Raw genomic sequence first — 18,442 nt, forward strand, 5'->3', positions numbered from 1 at the left:
CTTTTTGCGAATACAGACTAACACGGCTGTTACTCTGAAACCTGTCATTATTGTAGTAGGAAGAGAGCCTGAGACCTAAGCCCTGGGTGAAATGGATTGAGTTGAAGAGGCTGGCTAGTACTGCTCACGATGACATAGTACCGAGTGCAAAAACGCTCAGTGCTCAGGGGAAAAAAGACGTGTGCTCTACCCTTCAGAGTTATAAGTTAAGAGCCCAGTTCTGCCACTCTCATGCCAGCTGAGTAGTAGCATACTCACTGAATAGGCATAATATACACCTCCAAGTTCACCAGCAAATCCTGGGAAGACAAGACTGGTAATTTCCGATCAGATTTAAGCTGACTAAACAAGTAGAACCCCTTTTCCTTTAACAAAATGTCAGGCCTTCTTTAGACCTCACAAAGAAGCAAAATAAAGGCACAGACCAGGCATTGTTTTCCCTCTTCAGCACACTTGTAATATTCTTGTATTGGATCCATTCCTGCCTTTTGTGTATAAACTCCACAGGGAGGGATTTTTGTTGTTTGTCTGGCATACTGATCAGTTGTAAAGTGCGGTGTCCACCTTGTGGTGCTGTAGAAATGCTGAAGAGTAACTCTACGGTTAAGTTGGCTGAGCTGGCACAGAACAGACGGGTCTAGGTTTGGAGCGGGTGTGTGGGAGGATGTGGCTGGCAAAAGGAGAGGGACATAGTCTAAATTAGAATCAGCCCCAGCTGGGTTTACAATTACGCTTCAGTCATTCAAGCTTGGTGTTTGTGTACTATGAGTACTGGCAGATTAATGTTGGCATTTAAGTTGACGGAGCTCGGATTGTGATGTTGTTACCACACCTCAGTAAGATAAATGTAGGAAGGTCCTATCTCTGCCAGTGCTGTTCGCTCACTCTGGTTCACTCTGATTCAACCAGCTGGGCAGTATATTCAACAAACCGCCAGTAGGGATTTAATATATAGAAGGATCTTTGCAACCAGAAGAACAGAAAACATTTAAAATAGGGAATCTGATCATTTAAATCCTCAATCAGTTATCTACATTTCTGGGCCTGATTTACCATTGTCCTGAACCTTGCGTAGATGTTTGTGAAGTAGGTTGAAAACACTACTGTACTAGAATGGCCGTGATTGATGCCCACTATGCACCGGTATAAAGGACTGCACAAGATGGAGGGCAACAGTGAATAAGGTCCTGTGAGCTCAGTAGGGGAGAACACAAACTGAGTATTGCATAACTCCTCCTCCGCACACAGCTCTGCCTGTCTTGACCTGAAATATCCTCTGCTGGTTCCCATCCTTTATTCCTCCTGAACTAAATTATGTGGCAATTTTGTGATCCTGCCAAATCACCACCAGAGGTTAGACGGAGATTATCACCGGGGTTATTTTCACTCATGACCACACTGAATTTGAACCAAAGTCTGAAGAGCTGAAAAGTAAATTTGCTGCACCAACCAGCCGTTGTGATCTGTGGATTTTGCCACCAGCAGAAGGCTTTCTGAAAACCTGAGCTTCTGTATGATTTACATCACTCCTGGTTAAGCGCTCTCTTGCTATTATCTTTCTCTAAAATAAATCTTAAAAGTTGGTTTTGTTTATTTATTCAGGAAGTTTTATTTGACGTGAAAGAAACTGAAGTCTTCATACAAGAGAAAACCTCTTCCAAGGTGAGAAAGGGATGTCTTCAAGTTTAGTTGAAACAGTCTGGCATGTTAGAATATAGAATTCAGGCCTGCCTGTAAAGCCTATACTTTAAGAACTTAGGTGTATTTTTATCACTTTGCTAGTTACAGGGGTTTAAAAACAAAGAATGAAAATCACAGTCCGCCTGTGTGTGGGCCTTCTCTCACTAGGATAGTCTGAGGCCTTGTTCTTAGGCCAAGGCCTTTGGCTAAGCAGCAGAGGCAGCCATAAGCTGGGAAGCGACCGGTCACCACTCACATTCCAAACCAGTCACACTGAAATAAGGTGGTATTGGGCTGTTAGGAAGACGATCGCATCACCACCAGATAAAGAAACTGATCTTAAGATGGTTAAAGAAAACTTAGTTTGATAGCATCCTGTCTGGCAAGAACTCACTTATCGATGGTTGTGGTTGTGAAACCCTCATTTCTGTAGTTTTATCTTTTTGGCCTCCACTTTTCTATTGTTAATCATAGAATCATAGAATATCAGGGTTGGAAGGGACCCCTGAAGGTCATCTAGTCCAACCCCCTGCTCGAAGCAGGACCAATTCCCAGTTAAATCATCCCAGCCAGGGCTTTGTCAAGCCTGACCTTAAAAACTTCCAGGGAAGGAGATTCCACCACCTCCCTAGGCAACGCATTCCAGTGTTTCACCACCCTCTTAGTGAAAAAGTTTTTCCTAATATCCAATCTAAACCTCCCCCACTGCAACTTGAGGCCATTACTCCTCGTTCTGTCATCTGCTACCATTGAGAACAGTCTAGAGCCATCCTCTTTGGAACCCCCTTTCAGGTAGTTGAAAGCAGCTATCAAATCCCCCCTCATTCTTCTCTTCTGCAGGCTAAACAATCCCAGCTCCCTCAGCCTCTCCTCATAAGTCATGTGTTCTAGACCCCTAATCATTTTTGTTGCCCTTCGCTGGACTCTCTCCAATTTATCCACATCCTTCTTGTAGTGTGGGGCCCAAAACTGGACACAGTACTCCAGATGAGGCCTCACCAATGTCGAATAGAGGGGGACGATCACGTCCCTCGATCTGCTCGCTATGCCCCTACTTATACATCCCAAAATGCCATTGGCCTTCTTGGCAACAAGGGCATACTGCTGACTCATATCCAGCTTCTCGTCCACTGTCACCCCTAGGTCCTTTTCCGCAGAACTGCTGCCTAGCCATTCGGTCCCTAGTCTGTAGCGGTGCATTGGATTCTTCCGTCCTAAGTGCAGGACCCTGCACTTATCCTTATTGAACCTCATCAGATTTCTTTTGGCCCAATCCTCCAATTTGTCTAGGTCCTTCTGTATCCTATCCCTCCCCTCCATCGTATCTACCACTCCTCCCAGTTTAGTATCGTCCGCAAATTTGCTGAGAGTGCAATCCACACCATCCTCCAGATCATTTATGAAGATATTGAACAAAACCGGCCCCAGGACCGACCCCTGGGGCACTCCACTTGACACCGGCTGCCAACTAGACATGGAGCCATTGATCACTACCCGTTGAGCCCGACAATCTAGCCAGCTTTCTACCCACCCTATAGTGCATTCATCCAGCCCATACTTCCTTAACTTGCTGACAAGAATACTGTGGGAGACAGTGTCAAAAGCTTTGCTAAAGTCAAGAAACATCTGTCTGGTTCTCTAATTGTTTGTCTGCTATATAATTAATTTTGCTAGGTATAAGTTAATTAGGGTAGTGGGATATAATTGGTTAGAGAATTATGTTACAATATGTTAGGATTGGTTAAATTTCAGTAGAATGATTGGTTAAGGTAAAGTAAGCTGAGAATATTACTCTCTAAACTGGGGTCAAACAGGAAGTGGGGGGGAAGGGAAATTGGAATCATGCTTGCTAAGGCGGGGAATAGGGACCGAAGCAGGGCTCTGCGGCGTCAGAGCTGGGAAGGGGGCCACAGGGTAAACTCTCTACGGCGTCAGAGATGGGAACGTAACACTGGGGAACAGACTCTATCGGCATATAGAAATAAGCCCGACTGGTGTGAAGGGCTTTGGAATATGCTTGCTTGGAAACTAACCCTAATAAACATCGCATTGTCTGCACTTAGGACTTCTGGTCTTTTGCTGCTTGCTGTCAGCGTGACAAGAACCAGGGAAGCGGGAGGGTGAAGTGAAAGCCCTCTAACACAGCACATTAGTGATGTTTAAATATCCCGATTTGTGTCCTCTCACTTTCATTAGCATGGTTCTGCTTTTGCATGTTTTTAGCTTGTAGAAAGTGCACTGAGCTTTGTGTGTACACAGCAGTGTCAGAATGTGAAACTATTTTGTGTCTCTTATGCATGGCAGGAGCAGCTCTGACTTCATTCTACATGGAAAAGAATTTCCCTTTGCAGCAATTTATTTAACGCCAGACTAATTCAGTGAACAAATGGCAGGCCCCAGAGATTGAACCCTGAACTGTCAGCTTTGTTGCTAACCAAATCTTTCTCTTGACTGTTACACCATAGGTTCTGTTCCAGTACCCCTATCCAGAGATCTCCTGTGTGGGTCGCCGGTTGGACAGCAATCATCTTTTTGCCTTCTGTGTTGGGTAAGAGTTGAGTGTGGGCTAAACCTAGTCTGGTGTTTGGGATCATGAATTTATCAATTACATTTTCATGCATAGTCTTAAACCACTCTCAAGTAAGTTAGAGTTAGAAAACATGTATACTCTTTTGGAGAAAGTCAATAAAAGAAAATGGGGGCTACCAGCCCAGGGTGCAATAGATGTGTGCCATTGCTGTACTTGTACATGGACCACCAGCCTTGCTGTTTCTTAATAGGAAACTGGGACAGATGCACCGGCTGTCGAGATGAGGTCACTCTATGGTACTTCCTGTACCTGGACACCATTTTAAGCCCCTTTGTGAATTGCTGGACTTATTATTGTCTATTGAAAGGAATTTTCTTATTCAGGGTTTCACCAGGGACCCCCGAACACAGTACCTTTGACTGTCTTGTGTTTGAATCAAATTCTGAGAGAGAATGTGAAGAAATTATCAAGAGAATTGGTAAGCATACATTTTACTGTTTTAGATGTAAATTAGAGTAAAAAAGATGGAAGTTCTTTGTGTTCTGCAACATGCAAGTACTGACTTCCACTTTCTGTGAGGTACTAGCACCTGTAGGTAAAAAGAAATGTTTTAATGTGATCTTCTAAAGGTTGTGCTTAAATCCCGCTGAAGCTGATAGATCCTGAACATGTCCGTAAGTTAAAGATATGCATGTACTTTAGTGCTTTCCTGAAGCGAGGCCTGAGATCTGAAGTAATTCTTCTCTGGAAAATGCCCTTTGTTTAACTGTCCCAATCACAAGATCTAATGAGCTGTACCCATGTGTGAAGTTTGGTGTTTTGGAAACTCTCCCTGTTGAGAACAGGTGGGCTAAAAAAGCATAAGGCATTGGGAAAGATGTAAACCACAAGTAACTGTTTACTTCCATTCCTTGTTGTGATGTCTAATTAGCACAGGAGTAGGTAAAATGAAATATTTTAATGTGATTTTTTTAAAGGAAAATTCTAGTGATTCCTATAATACTGTACCTAATTTATTTACCACATACCCAACCAGTTTTAGGTAACAGCTGGTAGAAATACTAAAAGTTTCAGTACCTGCTCTCAGTGAATGGAGTTGTATTGTTTCAGGGGGCTAATATTTAAAGATACTTTTCCAAATAGGACTGAATCAAGCTGTGGGAAGTTCCATTGCGTGTAAGCCTTGGATTTTATTTACCCAGGTATCTAAGGGTAGGTCTACGCAGCAAAAAACACAACAAAGAATGTAGCAGTGAGTCTGAGCCCAGGTCAACTGACTTGGGCTTGCAGCATGGGGCTAAAAATAGCAGCGTAGATATTTGGGCTGGAACCCTGGGCTCTGAAACCGGGCAAGAATCTGAGAGCCTGGGCTCCAACCTGAACCTGAATGTTTACACTAGTTTTAGCTGTGGTGTGACTCAAGTCAATTGACCAGGGCTCTGAGATGCACTGCTGCAGGTCTTTCTTTTTTTTTTTTTTTTTTTGCTGTGTAAACACCCCCAAAAGGTACCTATTGGGCAACACCCCTGTGAAGGTAGGGCAATGCATTTATTGCCATTTTACAGCAGGGGAACTGAAGCAGAGGCTAAGCAACTTGCCCGTGGCCACAGGAAAAGTCTGTGCTAGAGCAGGGATTGAACCTCTATCTCCCAAGTCCTAGTGCCCTAACCACTGGACTGTCAAGATGGTGATACCCAGTTTGCTTAACCTTCTGCATTTAAGATGTTTTCAAGTGATTTACATCATAATTCAATGCCCTTGTTAGAATCTTGTATTATTACCCTGTAGTATTTGGTCACTTATCTTAGTGCTGTTCAGAGTATCCATAATTTGGGATATAAAGGTATTAACACTGACATTTTTGTCCCAAATAAATCATTCTGCAAAGAGGAAAAGGTTGCTGGTGCCACCCTTAAAACTTAAGAGTTTTCAGAAGAGTAACTGGTAATAAGTACTTGTTCCCTCAGCTGCTGGATTTAAACACACTGAATGGTTTGTCTGATGAGAAGGTGGAGTGATGGCTCTAACTCAGAGCATTCTCGGGGCACTCCAGTGACCCGCATTTGGAGCCCTGGTGACAATTCCATCCTATTTTCAGATGTTAAGACCTTGACAACGGATTAAGAGGCTGTCTTCACCTGTAATGAACTGAATTTAGGATTTTAAACTGTCAGAATTTTGGAAGGAAGCATTTCAAATGCATTCTGTTCTAAGCTATCAGTCTGAAGGCCAAGGCTAACTTACTGCCCAGTCTCAACCTCATAAACTGTTCTTTCTTTAAAAAATTCCCCATGGAGAATTTCACTTGTGGAATAAAACAAGATGGGAATAACAGCTGTTCCCAGTGTCAATTTTTCCATGTTTGACTTACTAGTAGTGTGGATGCAAGTATTCTAGAACAGCCAAGGAAAAAAGAGAATGACCTCCCTCCCCGCAGCAAGTTGAAAAGGACAGCAATTTCAGTATCTTTAATTAGTCAAATTAAGTTAACTGCTACCACTGAAGTGTTCAGATGTATTACATGTTTTAGTGTTTCAATTAAGTTCACCCCTCCACCTATGTGTTCCAGGAGGGGGAGTTTTATTAGCAATGCCTTTCTTGCTTCCATTTTCTGAGGGAAAGTTGAAAGCAGGGAACAAGTTAAGAATAATAATTCTAGGAAAGAAAAAAAAAAATTGTTGAAATTTTATTCCTTCTAGAACTTGCTCATGACCTGTAACTTGAGTTAAATAGTTGGAGAAAAAAATCTTAACCTTTTCAAAAGCACCTAAAATTTGACTGTCAAGTTAGAAGGCTCCTCCTAAATTAAAACCTCAGTGTTCAACTGAGATCTCCCATGCTTGCTCCTAAACTTAAAACTCCAAGGAAAATACATACTTAAAATTGAAGTGACTTCACAATGTAGTTAGTTAAGACTATTCTTTTCTGAACCATTAATATCAATACTTTAATGGCCCTAGGTTAGTCATTAAGACACCCCATTAGAGCCTTAACTCTTTTTGCAGCCTGTTTGATGTGCTTTGGTTTTAGGGAACAGAAATTAGTGCATACCAATGCACCTTGAAGGTAGATAGCTTAAGGCCTTCTTCCCTCTCCAAAAAAATAAATAAATCTTTGCTACTGTGATTTAAGGAGTGGGACCAACTAAGCTCTGCCTTCCAGCCTAGACAAGACCACTTCCTAATTTAAAACATGACCTTCACAAAAGCAGCTAGAGGACAAAAGCTCAAGTTTTCCCTGGTTCAGGTCACTTGTAAGGACTAACCACAAACTAGTGCAAGAATATTCTCAAGTATTACACTACCTCTCCACAGAGCAAAGATGATTAACTCACTCCCTTCAAACATTTTATCTAGCTTGTTTAACTCCATGGACATCAATGACAGGACACCTCACATGTGAATGTAAAACATTTAATTTAAAAATGTTGACACTACAATATATAAAATAGCTATTATAAATGCACATAGTGTATTCTATAGCTGCCAGGTTTACGTTTTTAGGAAACTGTAAGTTACACTGTGGTTAAGACTTGTAGTTTCACCCTCTGAAAGTCCACATTCTATCACAGTGATGTATGGTCAGACTTAACAGCCCCAATTGTTAAACACTTGGATCAAGTCATAACCAGTTTTATTGCAAAAGGACCCTGTACACATTTATATCAATTCTAGTACCTTACAATTTTAGCTACCCAACAAGTCATTAACATACAGAAACATGCATGAGAAGCAAGAAAGATCACCCATCCCTTCTGCATATTAGCAACTTGTCACTCTTGAGCAACAAGGCTCACATCACTGAGGTTTATGTGAACAGTCACTTTTCGCATTCATCCTGAGTGAAAGATGGAATGACTTAAGTACAAATGCAACATATTATAAACAATTTCTTACAAAAAAGTCACAAATTAAAACCAAAGTATTTTACAGAATTTACTACAAAACACCATAAAAACTGCTTTCTCTTAAGCTCTCTCTCCCCGTATCCTGCGAGCCAGCTGGATGTCTTTGGGCATGATGGTGACTCTCTTGGCATGGATGGCACATAGATTTGTGTCCTCAAACAGACCCACCAGATATGCTTCACTAGCCTCCTGTTTTAAAGAAAAGGCAAGAGAAAAGAGTGTTAGAAGCCTTCCAAAAGCAACACATGCTCCCCCAACTTCCTAAGTTACCATAAGCAGCAGCGAGGTCACTAGTAGTACAATACCTGCAGTGCACCAATGGCTGCACTCTGGAACCTCAAGTCTGTTTTGAAGTCTTGAGCAATTTCCCTTACCAACCTCTGGAAGGGAAGCTTACGGATCAACAGCTCTGTTGACTTCTGATAACGACGAATCTCACGAAGGGCCACAGTACCAGGCCTAGAAGGAACAATAAGAGACTTCAGTCCACGAGGATATCACAACGCGTTGTTCCAGCTCCAAGTCTAGAGTTGCAGGATATTCTCGGGCACCGCCTCAGCAAGGTTCTTTTCCTTACCTGTAGCGATGAGGTTTCTTGACGCCACCAGTAGAGGGAGCGCTTTTCCTAGCCGCTTTAGTGGCCAGCTGTTTACGTGGAGCTTTGCCACCAGTGGACTTACGGGCAGTCTGCTTTGTACGAGCCATTTTCCCTCACTTACCTAAAAGGGAAACAGGCACGTATGACACAAGGAAGCACCTACCCCAACATTAAACCTTCTCTTTTCCTCACGAAAACTCCCCCCGTCCCCGATCTGTGCTCCCCAGCATGGGGACAGCAGGCCCCGCCATCGGCAAAACCGCCCCCGTCTTCCTCCCCACGCAGAGGCGTGGGCACAGCGCTGCCAGCCCCAGGCAACAGATGTCCGTGGGCTGCCTCCCCTCCCCCGCGCGGCAGGCACGCCGGCCGCCAGCGGCCTCCCCTGGGAGGAGGAGGAGGAGTCACGGCTCCCCCGCCCCCGCTTCTCGGAGGGAAGAGTGAGTCACGGCCGCCTCCCTCAGCCTGCGGCCGGCCGGCGAGTCCCAGGCGGCGGCTGCCGCCGCGGAGCACGGGAAGGCCACCTCCGGCAGGCCCGCTCCACGCAGACAAGGGATCGCGCCGCTTCCTCCGGGGCGAAGCCGGCCAGACACGGTCCTGAGGCCTGGCGCGAGTCTCATCCGACGCCCCCAGGAGCTGCGCTCAGCAGTGCCGGTCGGCCCATCGTGTTGTCCCCACGGGAGCCGATCGCTGCCCGGCGCGGAACAAACACTCACCGCCTGTCCGAGGATCCGCCGGCTGCTGCTATAATCCGCTCCGCGCACGGAACCCAGCCCAGCCAACAATCCCCCTCACTGTGCTCTCCCGCTCCGAGGGCCGGCTTTTTATAGAGGGGGCGGCAGGCGGCGTGATGACCTCATAATACCTGGAAACGGCGCACCTCCCCATTGGCCGGGGCTTCCGCCGGCGCCGTGCCGTCACAGGACACAAAGGCGGTCCTCCGTTTTCTCAGTGCTGATTGGATGCAAGCTTGGCTGCTGATTGGTTGTTAAAATAGCACGCTGATTGGCTACTGGGAGGCAGGACTGAGCCAATCAGAACTATCTCCAGGTTTCTTGTTCTGATTGGACGAAATGGAACATGCTTTGGATCCTACCCTTTGTTGTAAAGCTCCACAATGGAAAGGCAATAGGAAGGCAGTGTGTATGAATGTCCTAAGCGCAGCTGGGAGGACAGCTGGAGGACAGGGAGCTCAATAGAAGCATGCTGGAGACTTTATTAATATCTGTATATCAGCTCCTAAAGTCCCTCATAAAAATGTATGTTCACAAAAATGCAGTTAATCTTCCCTTTTAAATAATAACCATTATTAATAGTGAATTAACTTCATTTTCTAAAGCATTGTTCAGGCACAAAACACTAATTAGTAAACTTTATTTTCTATAATGTCTTTCATACTCTACGTACCAACACTTGAAATCTATGACAAATTCAGGGATGTTTGTGGATTAAAATCTTTTAATTCTACTGAAATACACTGAATTTGTTTTTTAAAGATGAAGCAGGGAATATTATAAATACTTGGCTAAGGATAAGGATGGTCCTTTCTAAATACGGACAGTCTGAGTGGGTAAATTCATTAAAAAATAAAGCAGAACAATTAGTAATGTAATAAATTTGATCTTTACAACACATTTCATATACCAAGGCCTTGATCTTGCATACATCATGCGTAAAGTTAAAGCATTGGGCTTCATGGAATTCATTGCAGGATCAGGGCCTTATGTGCTAGTGATTTTCATACACAACACACTAATGTCATTAAGATTATTTTCTGTCTCTCATACACAAACCTATTCATAACATTTATTTTATACAACAGATACATAGCTATACATACTGAAAAATAAAGTTAAATAAGAAATACGTAATATCTGTGTATTTATATATCTCCACAACATGGATCCCCCTTGTATCTAAAACCCTACGAATACAATAAACCTGATTTATAGTTATATAATAACTATAATAATAATAATAATACAGCGATATAAAGGAAGAAACTTATGCCCCAATTCTAGAAATACATGTGGACTTAACTTTGAGCACATGAGCAGTCCCACTCAAGTCAATAGATGCAATCCAGAGCCCTGCAGATCCTGCTGGTCCCACAGGACCCACTACCATAATAATGGGAATGGGTAAAATGCACTTTATTGAGGGCAGGATTGAGTGGGCAAAAAAACCCAACAGACTGTGGTAATTTGCAGGAAAACACTAAAACTTTTAATACTTAAATGTAAGTGAGGGCCTGAGATTTGATGTCTATTATAACAGAGATTAAAGTATTTTTTACATGGTTTAAGCAAGATTTGTTTTATTCTTTTAGTGGTAAAAACTGTCTGAATTCCGTATATATATAGAATATACTAATTGACTATTTATTTTATTTTAGTAACTTGGGGGAATCTGTCTCTCTTGTGGGATCTAAGGATTTTGTGGGTGGGAGCAGGATAAAAACACAAGAAAAAATGTGGGAGCGGGTGGAAGTGGGTATTGCAGGGCAGGGCAGAATGTGAGCAGAATTTAAAAAATAGTCCTGCACAGGGCTCTAGTGCAATCTTGACCCTACTTGGAGTCAATAGGAGTTTGATCATTGACTTCAGTTGGACCAGGAGTTTACCTGTGAAACTGTTCATATGCTTAAAATTAAGCTTATTTATAAGTATTTGCAAGATTGAGGCCCTAGCACTTACAGCTCACTCATCCTCAACGTCTTACTGACGCAGAACTCCTAGTGCCATCATATAGCACTATCTTCAACATCAGCATGTATACAAACATTAACAAAGGTATCAATATAACATTTTTACAAAATTGGATAGGAAGAAAAAAAACAAAATATGAATATATCAAAACTGGGAAAACTTCTGAAAAGGTCACAGAAAATAAATCATTAATATGTAAGTCTTCACCAGCACCACATTTCAAAAATTTCAGTTTTCTTCTTGTCAGGAGCATTAACATCCCACGATCCACATCCATATAGCCTATGAAAATGGTTACGCTTTTCACCAGTTGCATGTCTGTATATTTCAAGATGCCACGTATTTTCTACATTCTCTTAAAGGAAGCCATAGCTGAGTGAGCCATCTTTTAGTCTTCTTCAGATTTCTTTGAACAGCCTCCTTGGTTGAATATATATGATACCAAAGAATTCAATAATCTACTGCTTCTACAGCTGATCTGTTAATTGTGATGTCTGCTTGCATCCTGTTGTTGTTTGTTGTGTCAACGTATGTGCAATTTGTTTTTGTTACATTCAGGAATAGTCCATATTCCTCACAAAACTGTTTTTACAGACTTCAGCATTTGTTGCATTGCATTGATGGTTGTAGCAAAGAGAGTTGAGTCATCAGCATATGTGAGTTTGGTTAAGAGGTGACCTCCAATGGAAATCCCAGCTCCTTCCACTTTGTAAAAATCTTCAAGACTTGTCTCATAATAAATTCTGCACATATGTTAAAGAGGGCTGGGGACAAAATACACCCCTGTCTCTCACCCTACTCAGGAGAAAACTGCTTACTGCTGTTCACACCATGGTCTGCTGTTGGTGGTAGAGACTTGCACTGAGTTTAGTCAGATTGGAATCTGCATGCTTGCTAATATCTTCCAAAGGCGGTCATGTCAGATAGTATCAAACACTTTTGATAGTCAGTGAATCATATGATTGGCGGATGACTGTATTCTCTACATTTTTCAGTGATGTGATGGATATTTGCAATTTGGTCAGGGGTGTTTCAGCACTCTCTGAAACCAGCTTGTGGTGGTAGTTCTGCCGCTATACTTCTTTTCACGCAATTCTGGATTATGTAGAACAGAACTTTGCTTGTGTGCACTATCAGGGAGATAAGACGATAGTTACTACCCTCTGTTATTTTTCCTTTTTCTGGCAAGGTCAGAAAAATTCTCTTCATCCAGTTGTCCAGCCAATTTCTAGTCATCCATATATCATCACAGATTTACCACATAAAATCAGTATTGCTTTCGCCAGTTGCTTTTAACAGTTCCTCGGGAACGTTATCTACCACTCCTCTGGTCCTTTCCCAGGCTTTAATTTCATAATAGCACGCACCGTGTCCTCTCACAGGATTAGTGGCTCAACAGACACCGGCATGACACAAACTTATATACTTTGGTCACGTTAGGCATAGAGATGGAAATAAACTTGAGAAAGTTATTATGAAAGGGATGGGGAGGGCCATCATAGTCAGGGACAACCAGTGAGGAGATGGATGGATGGTGTGCAGCAGATCACTGGAAGGTCAGCTGTTGAGTACTCAAAGTTAACAATGGATCATGAAGGCTTCTGAAAATTCTGCTATGATATCACCGATATTCAGACATAAATAAATTTAGTTATGTACTTACTTTGTAGTAAGTAAGATTGTGTATGTTTAGAAATGTAACCACCTCAAAGATTATATTTTACTAAATGAAACCATTTCATTACATTTTTAACAACTGATAGGCTAAATCATGCAATCCTTACTTCAATGAGAATTTGAATAGGATAAACAGGATCAGGCCCAAAATGCCTGACAGGGACTATGGCATTGTTTTCACATGTATTGTACATAGGGCATAAACTGAACACCTAAAATTGCCTGCTCTATATTGATTCCTGATCACATCTGTATGTCCTGAAAACTGAAATAAAGAATTACATATTCAAATAGATATTGCACCAAGTTTAGCACCCTCCCAATTCACAGATTAAAAACAGAAGTGAGGGTGAAAGGCAGAACCAGTACTGCACAGAAGTTCAGAAAGAGCTCTTTCTAAACATCTAACAAAGCCCTACCACTTCATTACCATCATCCCCATACACTACAGAAGAAGTAAATAAGCCCCTTATGGTCACACAAAGTGGAAAAGCTGCTGGCAGGGATGGCATTTATCCCAAATTCCTTAGGGGACGATCATTGTTGGCAGACCAATTCAAGATTATAAATTAATGGAGAGGTGTGACAGAGTGCTGAGGCCTCACAGGTGAGTCAGTACTCTGATCACTGTAGCCTCAATTAATTTCCCCAGTAACAGCTGATTGAGGAAAAAGGGAGGAATGAGCTAATCAGTTGGGGAAGAAGGGTGAGTTAAAGAATTAATTGATCCATAAGATGACAATATTGATAAAAGCCAGGAAAGACTTGTTATGGGGGAGGACAGGGCTCTCTGTGCCCAGATTGAAGGTGATCCGAAAGAAAAGAGATATCTTGTCTTTCCAGGGCCCTGATGAAGGTCCCATAGGGATTAGGACTGTTGTGTTGCACTATACAAGTGTTAGTGGAGGGGACTTGAATAAATTATACAGAGTGGGCACTAAAAGATGAGTCTCTGAGCAGTTCTTCGGTCAGCCAAAGATGGGAAGAGGGCAGACAGGCACCCCATCACAAGAGGGTATTACTGGCCCATCTCACCCCTATCTTTGAGACCATTCTGCGAAAGGAACAGGCCAGCTTCAGACCTGGACAAAGTTGCTGCGAGCAGGTTTTCACCATTACTAATTTCATTGAGGCTGGTTTTCAGTGGAATCTAAAAACTGGAACAGCATTGACAGGTTTATCTGCTGCATACAATGAAATATGGAGATATAGGCTCAAGGCATGAAGCGTCATCAAATGCCATAGCATTATGTGACTCCTGGCCACAATGTTGAGCAACTGTAGATACTGTGTTCTCTTGAATGGGCAGATCAGCAAAGCACACACCCTTAATTATGGTCTGTCTCAATGATCCATGTTGACTCCTTCACTATTCAACGTCTGCATTAGTGACTTATGCTGAGAACAACACTCTTTCGGTACCGTACAAAGACCTCATCACCATCGGTGACCTCCTCAATGCCAGCCTCAGGTTAATGGCAGAATACTTTCAATACTGAAAGCTCTGTCATAATTCCTCCAAAACCTTGGTGATAGTCTTTCACCTAAACAATAAAGCTGCCAAGGAATGACTTAATGTCACCCTTCACAGTGAATGAGTCCAAAACTAGCTCCATCCAATGTACTTGAGTGTAAATTTGGATAGAAGCTTGAATTTTAAATTTTATCTGGTAAAGACATGCAAAAAGGTAAAAGGAAGAACTAGTCATGTCCAAAAACCAACATGGGGTGCTGATGCACACACCTTTCAAACAGCAATGGTAGCACTGATGTACTTGAATGCTGAATAGTGTGCACCAGGCAGGGTGGGCAGCTTATGTACCAAATCTCTGGATATGCAAGCTTAATATCACAATAAAAATTATAACTGGAACATTAAAATCAACACCCATTCAACGGCTGTCTACTCTGGCACATGTACCCCTACCCAAAATCCTGGAGAGAGACACATACAGCTTGTGAGTACAATTGAATTCATGAAGACCTCCAGAACCTCTTGTAGACATGCCTGAAATCTCACAAGCCTTTTTACGATTTGCCTAAAGCTCTTAAAGCATCCTCATTCAATCCTGAGGCACACTGGAAAGAATTCTGGGATAATGGTAATATCCAAAACCCGACTGACAACCAGACAAAAGAACTTCCAGGCTTCAACCTACCTCAGAAACAATGGTCCACGTTGCACCATTTCAGAACATCACATGGCAGATGCTATCATCTCTTACACCTCTGGAAGATGAGAGACAACATAGTGTGACTGTGGACATAAGTTGCAAACTATTGATCACATTGTAAATCAGTATCTGCTTCAATCATTTGTTGGTGGCAACTCATAATTACACCAAGCCACTTCCAAAGCTACCCCACCAGCCCACTAATCTAGATTTGGTTAGCTGAACATTGCTAATCACCTCTCTTGCCATATGCAATAAGAAGTTCTGCACAGATGTGGGTTATACACTAACTCAGACTTGTACTAGTATGATGTGACAGGATCCATCACATGCTGCAGGATAGGGACTGCTGTGGTTTACACATATGTATCCTCTCCACCTAATGTCTTCATTCTCTGTTTAATTTTCATGTTCTTTGGGGTTTGCACATAAAGAAGTTACTTTTTATGAAAGCAAAATAATTAGATATAAATAAAACTATTTTGCATTCATTTATATAATGGTGGTCTTTTTGTGCTTTCAACAGAGAAGGGATCTTAGTAGCTGAAACTTTGAAACAGGGACCTACTTATACTCCATTCCATCCAAAGCCAAGACTCATGGGCTGCAAGGAGGAGCCCATTTTAATTTGACTCATTGGGTACTTAGAGACAATGAACATGCTAGCCTTCCAGAAACTCTAGAAGTTCAAACACTCTGTGATGACAACTGAAAAAATCCTTTGCATGTTTTTTTACTGGATGGTACACTATTAACACTGCAGATAAATCCGTGGTTAGTGTTTATTAACAAGAGTTATGTCCTGATTCTAGACTTTTTTTCTGTAATTCTATAATGATGATTGCCCAAGCCTCTAATTATAGAAATACTTTTATAGCTTTTTGTTCTGGTTTAGGACTCAAGAGGAGCTATCCAGCAGTTACAGAAAATGAAACTAAAACTAAAACAAGCTGTGACAGGAAGGCGCATATGCAAAATTCCAAAGATACATGGATCTACTCAGACACATACAGATAATAAAATACAAAGTGCAGACAAAACAAACTTACCAGGTAAAACCTAACTTTTCTGTGTTGCCTTTCATTCAGAGTGTATGTTGGGTTTTCCTAACTGGAGCAAGGAAGAGAACTAGCAGAGGAAACCAGGGTAGTGCCAGGACTAATTGGTCTAGAAAAAGTCAGTCTGTTTGGCTTAAACCAGTGATTTTCAAATGAGGGTATGTGGAACCACTCCTGGTGGCCCACAGAGCTGGCTGTTCACATGGTGCTGATAATTCCTTGCGTGCAGCTGTAAGTTCCTTTAAAACACAGGTACAAACAGATTAAACATTGACATAATATTACTTTATAAACAAATGTCGTAGCTACTACAGGGATTCTGTGCAATCACAAATGGGAGGGTAGATTGGCTATCCAATAGCACTATGAAAAGTTTAGCTCCCCTGGGTTAAACAGTGCCACAACATCTTAGTCTTAAATGGAGGTGAGTGTGTGTGTGTATATATATAAAACTTTTTATGATTTGAGTATTATTTGATAATCCAACATTTCTCCTTCTACAGGCTAATCACTTACTGTGATTTATTTGGTTATATATTTGGCCTTGTGTAAGCACAAAATTTGTAACTATACTGATATAGTTAAAGTAGTACAACTCCTACAAGTGTGGACACGGTTATACTGTTTAAGATACTTATACATTTGATCTTATTCCTGTAAATGTAGGATAATGAGCTCTTAAACTGTATCAGCATGACTGTGTCCACACTGGGCATTGTAGCAGTGTAACTATTTAGGTTAAAAAAAAATCACACCCCTAAGGTCAAGTTTACATTCAAAAGTTAAGTCAACCCAACTGCGTCACTCAGGGGTGTGAAAAATCTGCACCCCAACGACCTAGTTAAACCAAGCTAACCACTGGTGTAGACAGTGTTAGGTCGACAAGAGAATTATTGACTGTTGGGGAGGTGGATTAACTACTGCAAGGGGAATACCCCTACCCTCTCTGAAGTGAGTGACTATGCTGAAGTGCAGCTGTACTGTAATAGCATTTTAAGTGTAGACATTACCTAACCAAAATAGTTATATTGATACAAAAACTGTGTAGACCAGGCCTAAGAGTTTAATATTAACATTGTTTAATTTGTGCGTAGTGGCCAAGTTAAAATGAAAGGTGTTCCTCTCATAAATCCTTGTGCTCTTTCCCTCTCTTTCTCAACTCTAAATAGCACAGTGGGTTTAATAATTATGTGTTGAGCCTGAGATATCAAAATTCTGTGTACAAAGGCTTACATCATCTCCCCATGGAAGAAGATAATTTACACGCAAAACTCTGCAAAGTTCCTGAGGAAATGTTCCTTTCGGGAGAGGTTTTTTTCTCCCTTGGAAGGCATGAAAGGTGTGTACAGTAACCCAACATTGATACAGAATCTGGGGTTAGCTATAAAGAGGCAGCTTCTCCATACAACTCTCTCCATCCTTCTCAAATGGAGTGTGCTGTTGTTTATTCATTGCCTATTTTTGGACCTTTTCTGCCTTGTGGGGTAAGGTAAGCAGTACAGAGAAGGGAAATGTAGAAACTAACACTACAGAATCCAGCAGAATGTCATGCAGAAGCTGAATGTCTGTCTTTTGTTTGTAAGTAGGGGAGGGAGAGAAAATGAAGCTGTATACAGAAAATACCCCCCAATCCTCTGCAAACCAACTCATCCATGACCTTCACAAAAGCTGTGTGTCCCAAAACATACACTATTCACAAAGGTCTTTCTCTCAATTTACTGTAGGAAAAAAAGTCAATTGTTGTCAGGACAATATTTAAGGACCGTGTTTATTACAAAGTCTACTGTTTAAAAAATCAGTAGATTACAAGGTATTACAGCAATGGCATGTCTCCCCACATCCTATTTTACCATAACTTGGAATAATTCTATTTTTTTTATTACTTAGATGGATAATGTCTATTTTAAAGTTTTTTTTTTCAATTTAGAGCTATTTAAATTTTCACCGTTGTTTTAATTAAGCCCATGATTTCCCACAAGTTGTCAACATCACATGTGAATATATACACTGTAGAGCCTTGAATCAAACTCTGATAAGTTCTCAAGCAGCATTTTCGTACTTTGCCTATGTATACATTTGTATTATTGAAAATATTTTTTTCACTGGTTTGTGT

General features: G+C 41.6%; 2 protein-coding genes and 1 long non-coding RNA gene across 5 annotated transcripts in view; 1 reads left to right on the forward strand and 2 right to left on the reverse strand.

Moving 5' to 3' along the window:
- LOC144275291 (uncharacterized) overlaps positions 1-16,324 on the forward strand; it is a 37,514-nt gene extending 21,190 nt beyond the window's left edge. For all 3 annotated transcript variants that reach the window (XM_077834497.1, XM_077834498.1, XM_077834499.1), the window contains exons 13-16: positions 1,603-1,662; positions 4,146-4,228; positions 4,594-4,688; positions 16,167-16,324. In XM_077834497.1, the coding sequence (XP_077690623.1) occupies positions 1,603-1,662; positions 4,146-4,228; positions 4,594-4,688; positions 16,167-16,288 (360 nt within the window). In that variant the 3' untranslated portion in view covers positions 16,289-16,324. The remainder of the gene's footprint in view (positions 1-1,602; positions 1,663-4,145; positions 4,229-4,593; positions 4,689-16,166) is intronic.
- Positions 7,608-9,567, reverse strand: H3-3B (H3.3 histone B). The gene is made up of 4 exons (XM_077834503.1): positions 9,429-9,567; positions 8,695-8,836; positions 8,423-8,576; positions 7,608-8,306 (listed from the first exon to the last, which is right to left on the reverse strand). Exons 2-4 carry the CDS (start codon positions 8,820-8,822, stop codon positions 8,178-8,180), a joined length of 411 nt encoding a protein of 136 aa, XP_077690629.1. The 5' UTR covers positions 8,823-8,836; positions 9,429-9,567; the 3' UTR covers positions 7,608-8,177.
- Positions 11,763-16,563, reverse strand: LOC144275295 (uncharacterized). Its single transcript, XR_013348007.1, has 3 exons — positions 16,321-16,563; positions 15,257-15,326; positions 11,763-12,550 (listed from the first exon to the last, which is right to left on the reverse strand). It is a non-coding gene; the product is annotated as an uncharacterized LOC144275295 (long non-coding RNA).
- Between the last annotated feature and the right edge of the window lie 1,879 nt (positions 16,564-18,442).

The sequence above is a fragment of the Eretmochelys imbricata genome, chromosome 14, assembly GCF_965152235.1.
Source record: "Eretmochelys imbricata isolate rEreImb1 chromosome 14, rEreImb1.hap1, whole genome shotgun sequence".
Classification (NCBI taxonomy): Eukaryota; Metazoa; Chordata; order Testudines; family Cheloniidae; genus Eretmochelys; species Eretmochelys imbricata.

Excerpts from the sequence above, each read along its gene's own strand:
- H3-3B (XM_077834503.1), bottom strand. The coding sequence starts at position 8,822 with ATGGCTCGTACAAAGCAGACTGCCCGTAAGTCCACTGGTGGCAAAGCT. Across the intron at positions 8,577-8,694 it reads AAGAAACCTCATCGCTACAG|GCCTGGTACTGTGGCCCTTC; the intron begins GTAAGGAAAAGA and ends TGTTCCTTCTAG. Across the intron at positions 8,307-8,422 it reads CAGCCATTGGTGCACTGCAG|GAGGCTAGTGAAGCATATCT; the intron begins GTATTGTACTAC and ends TCTTTAAAACAG.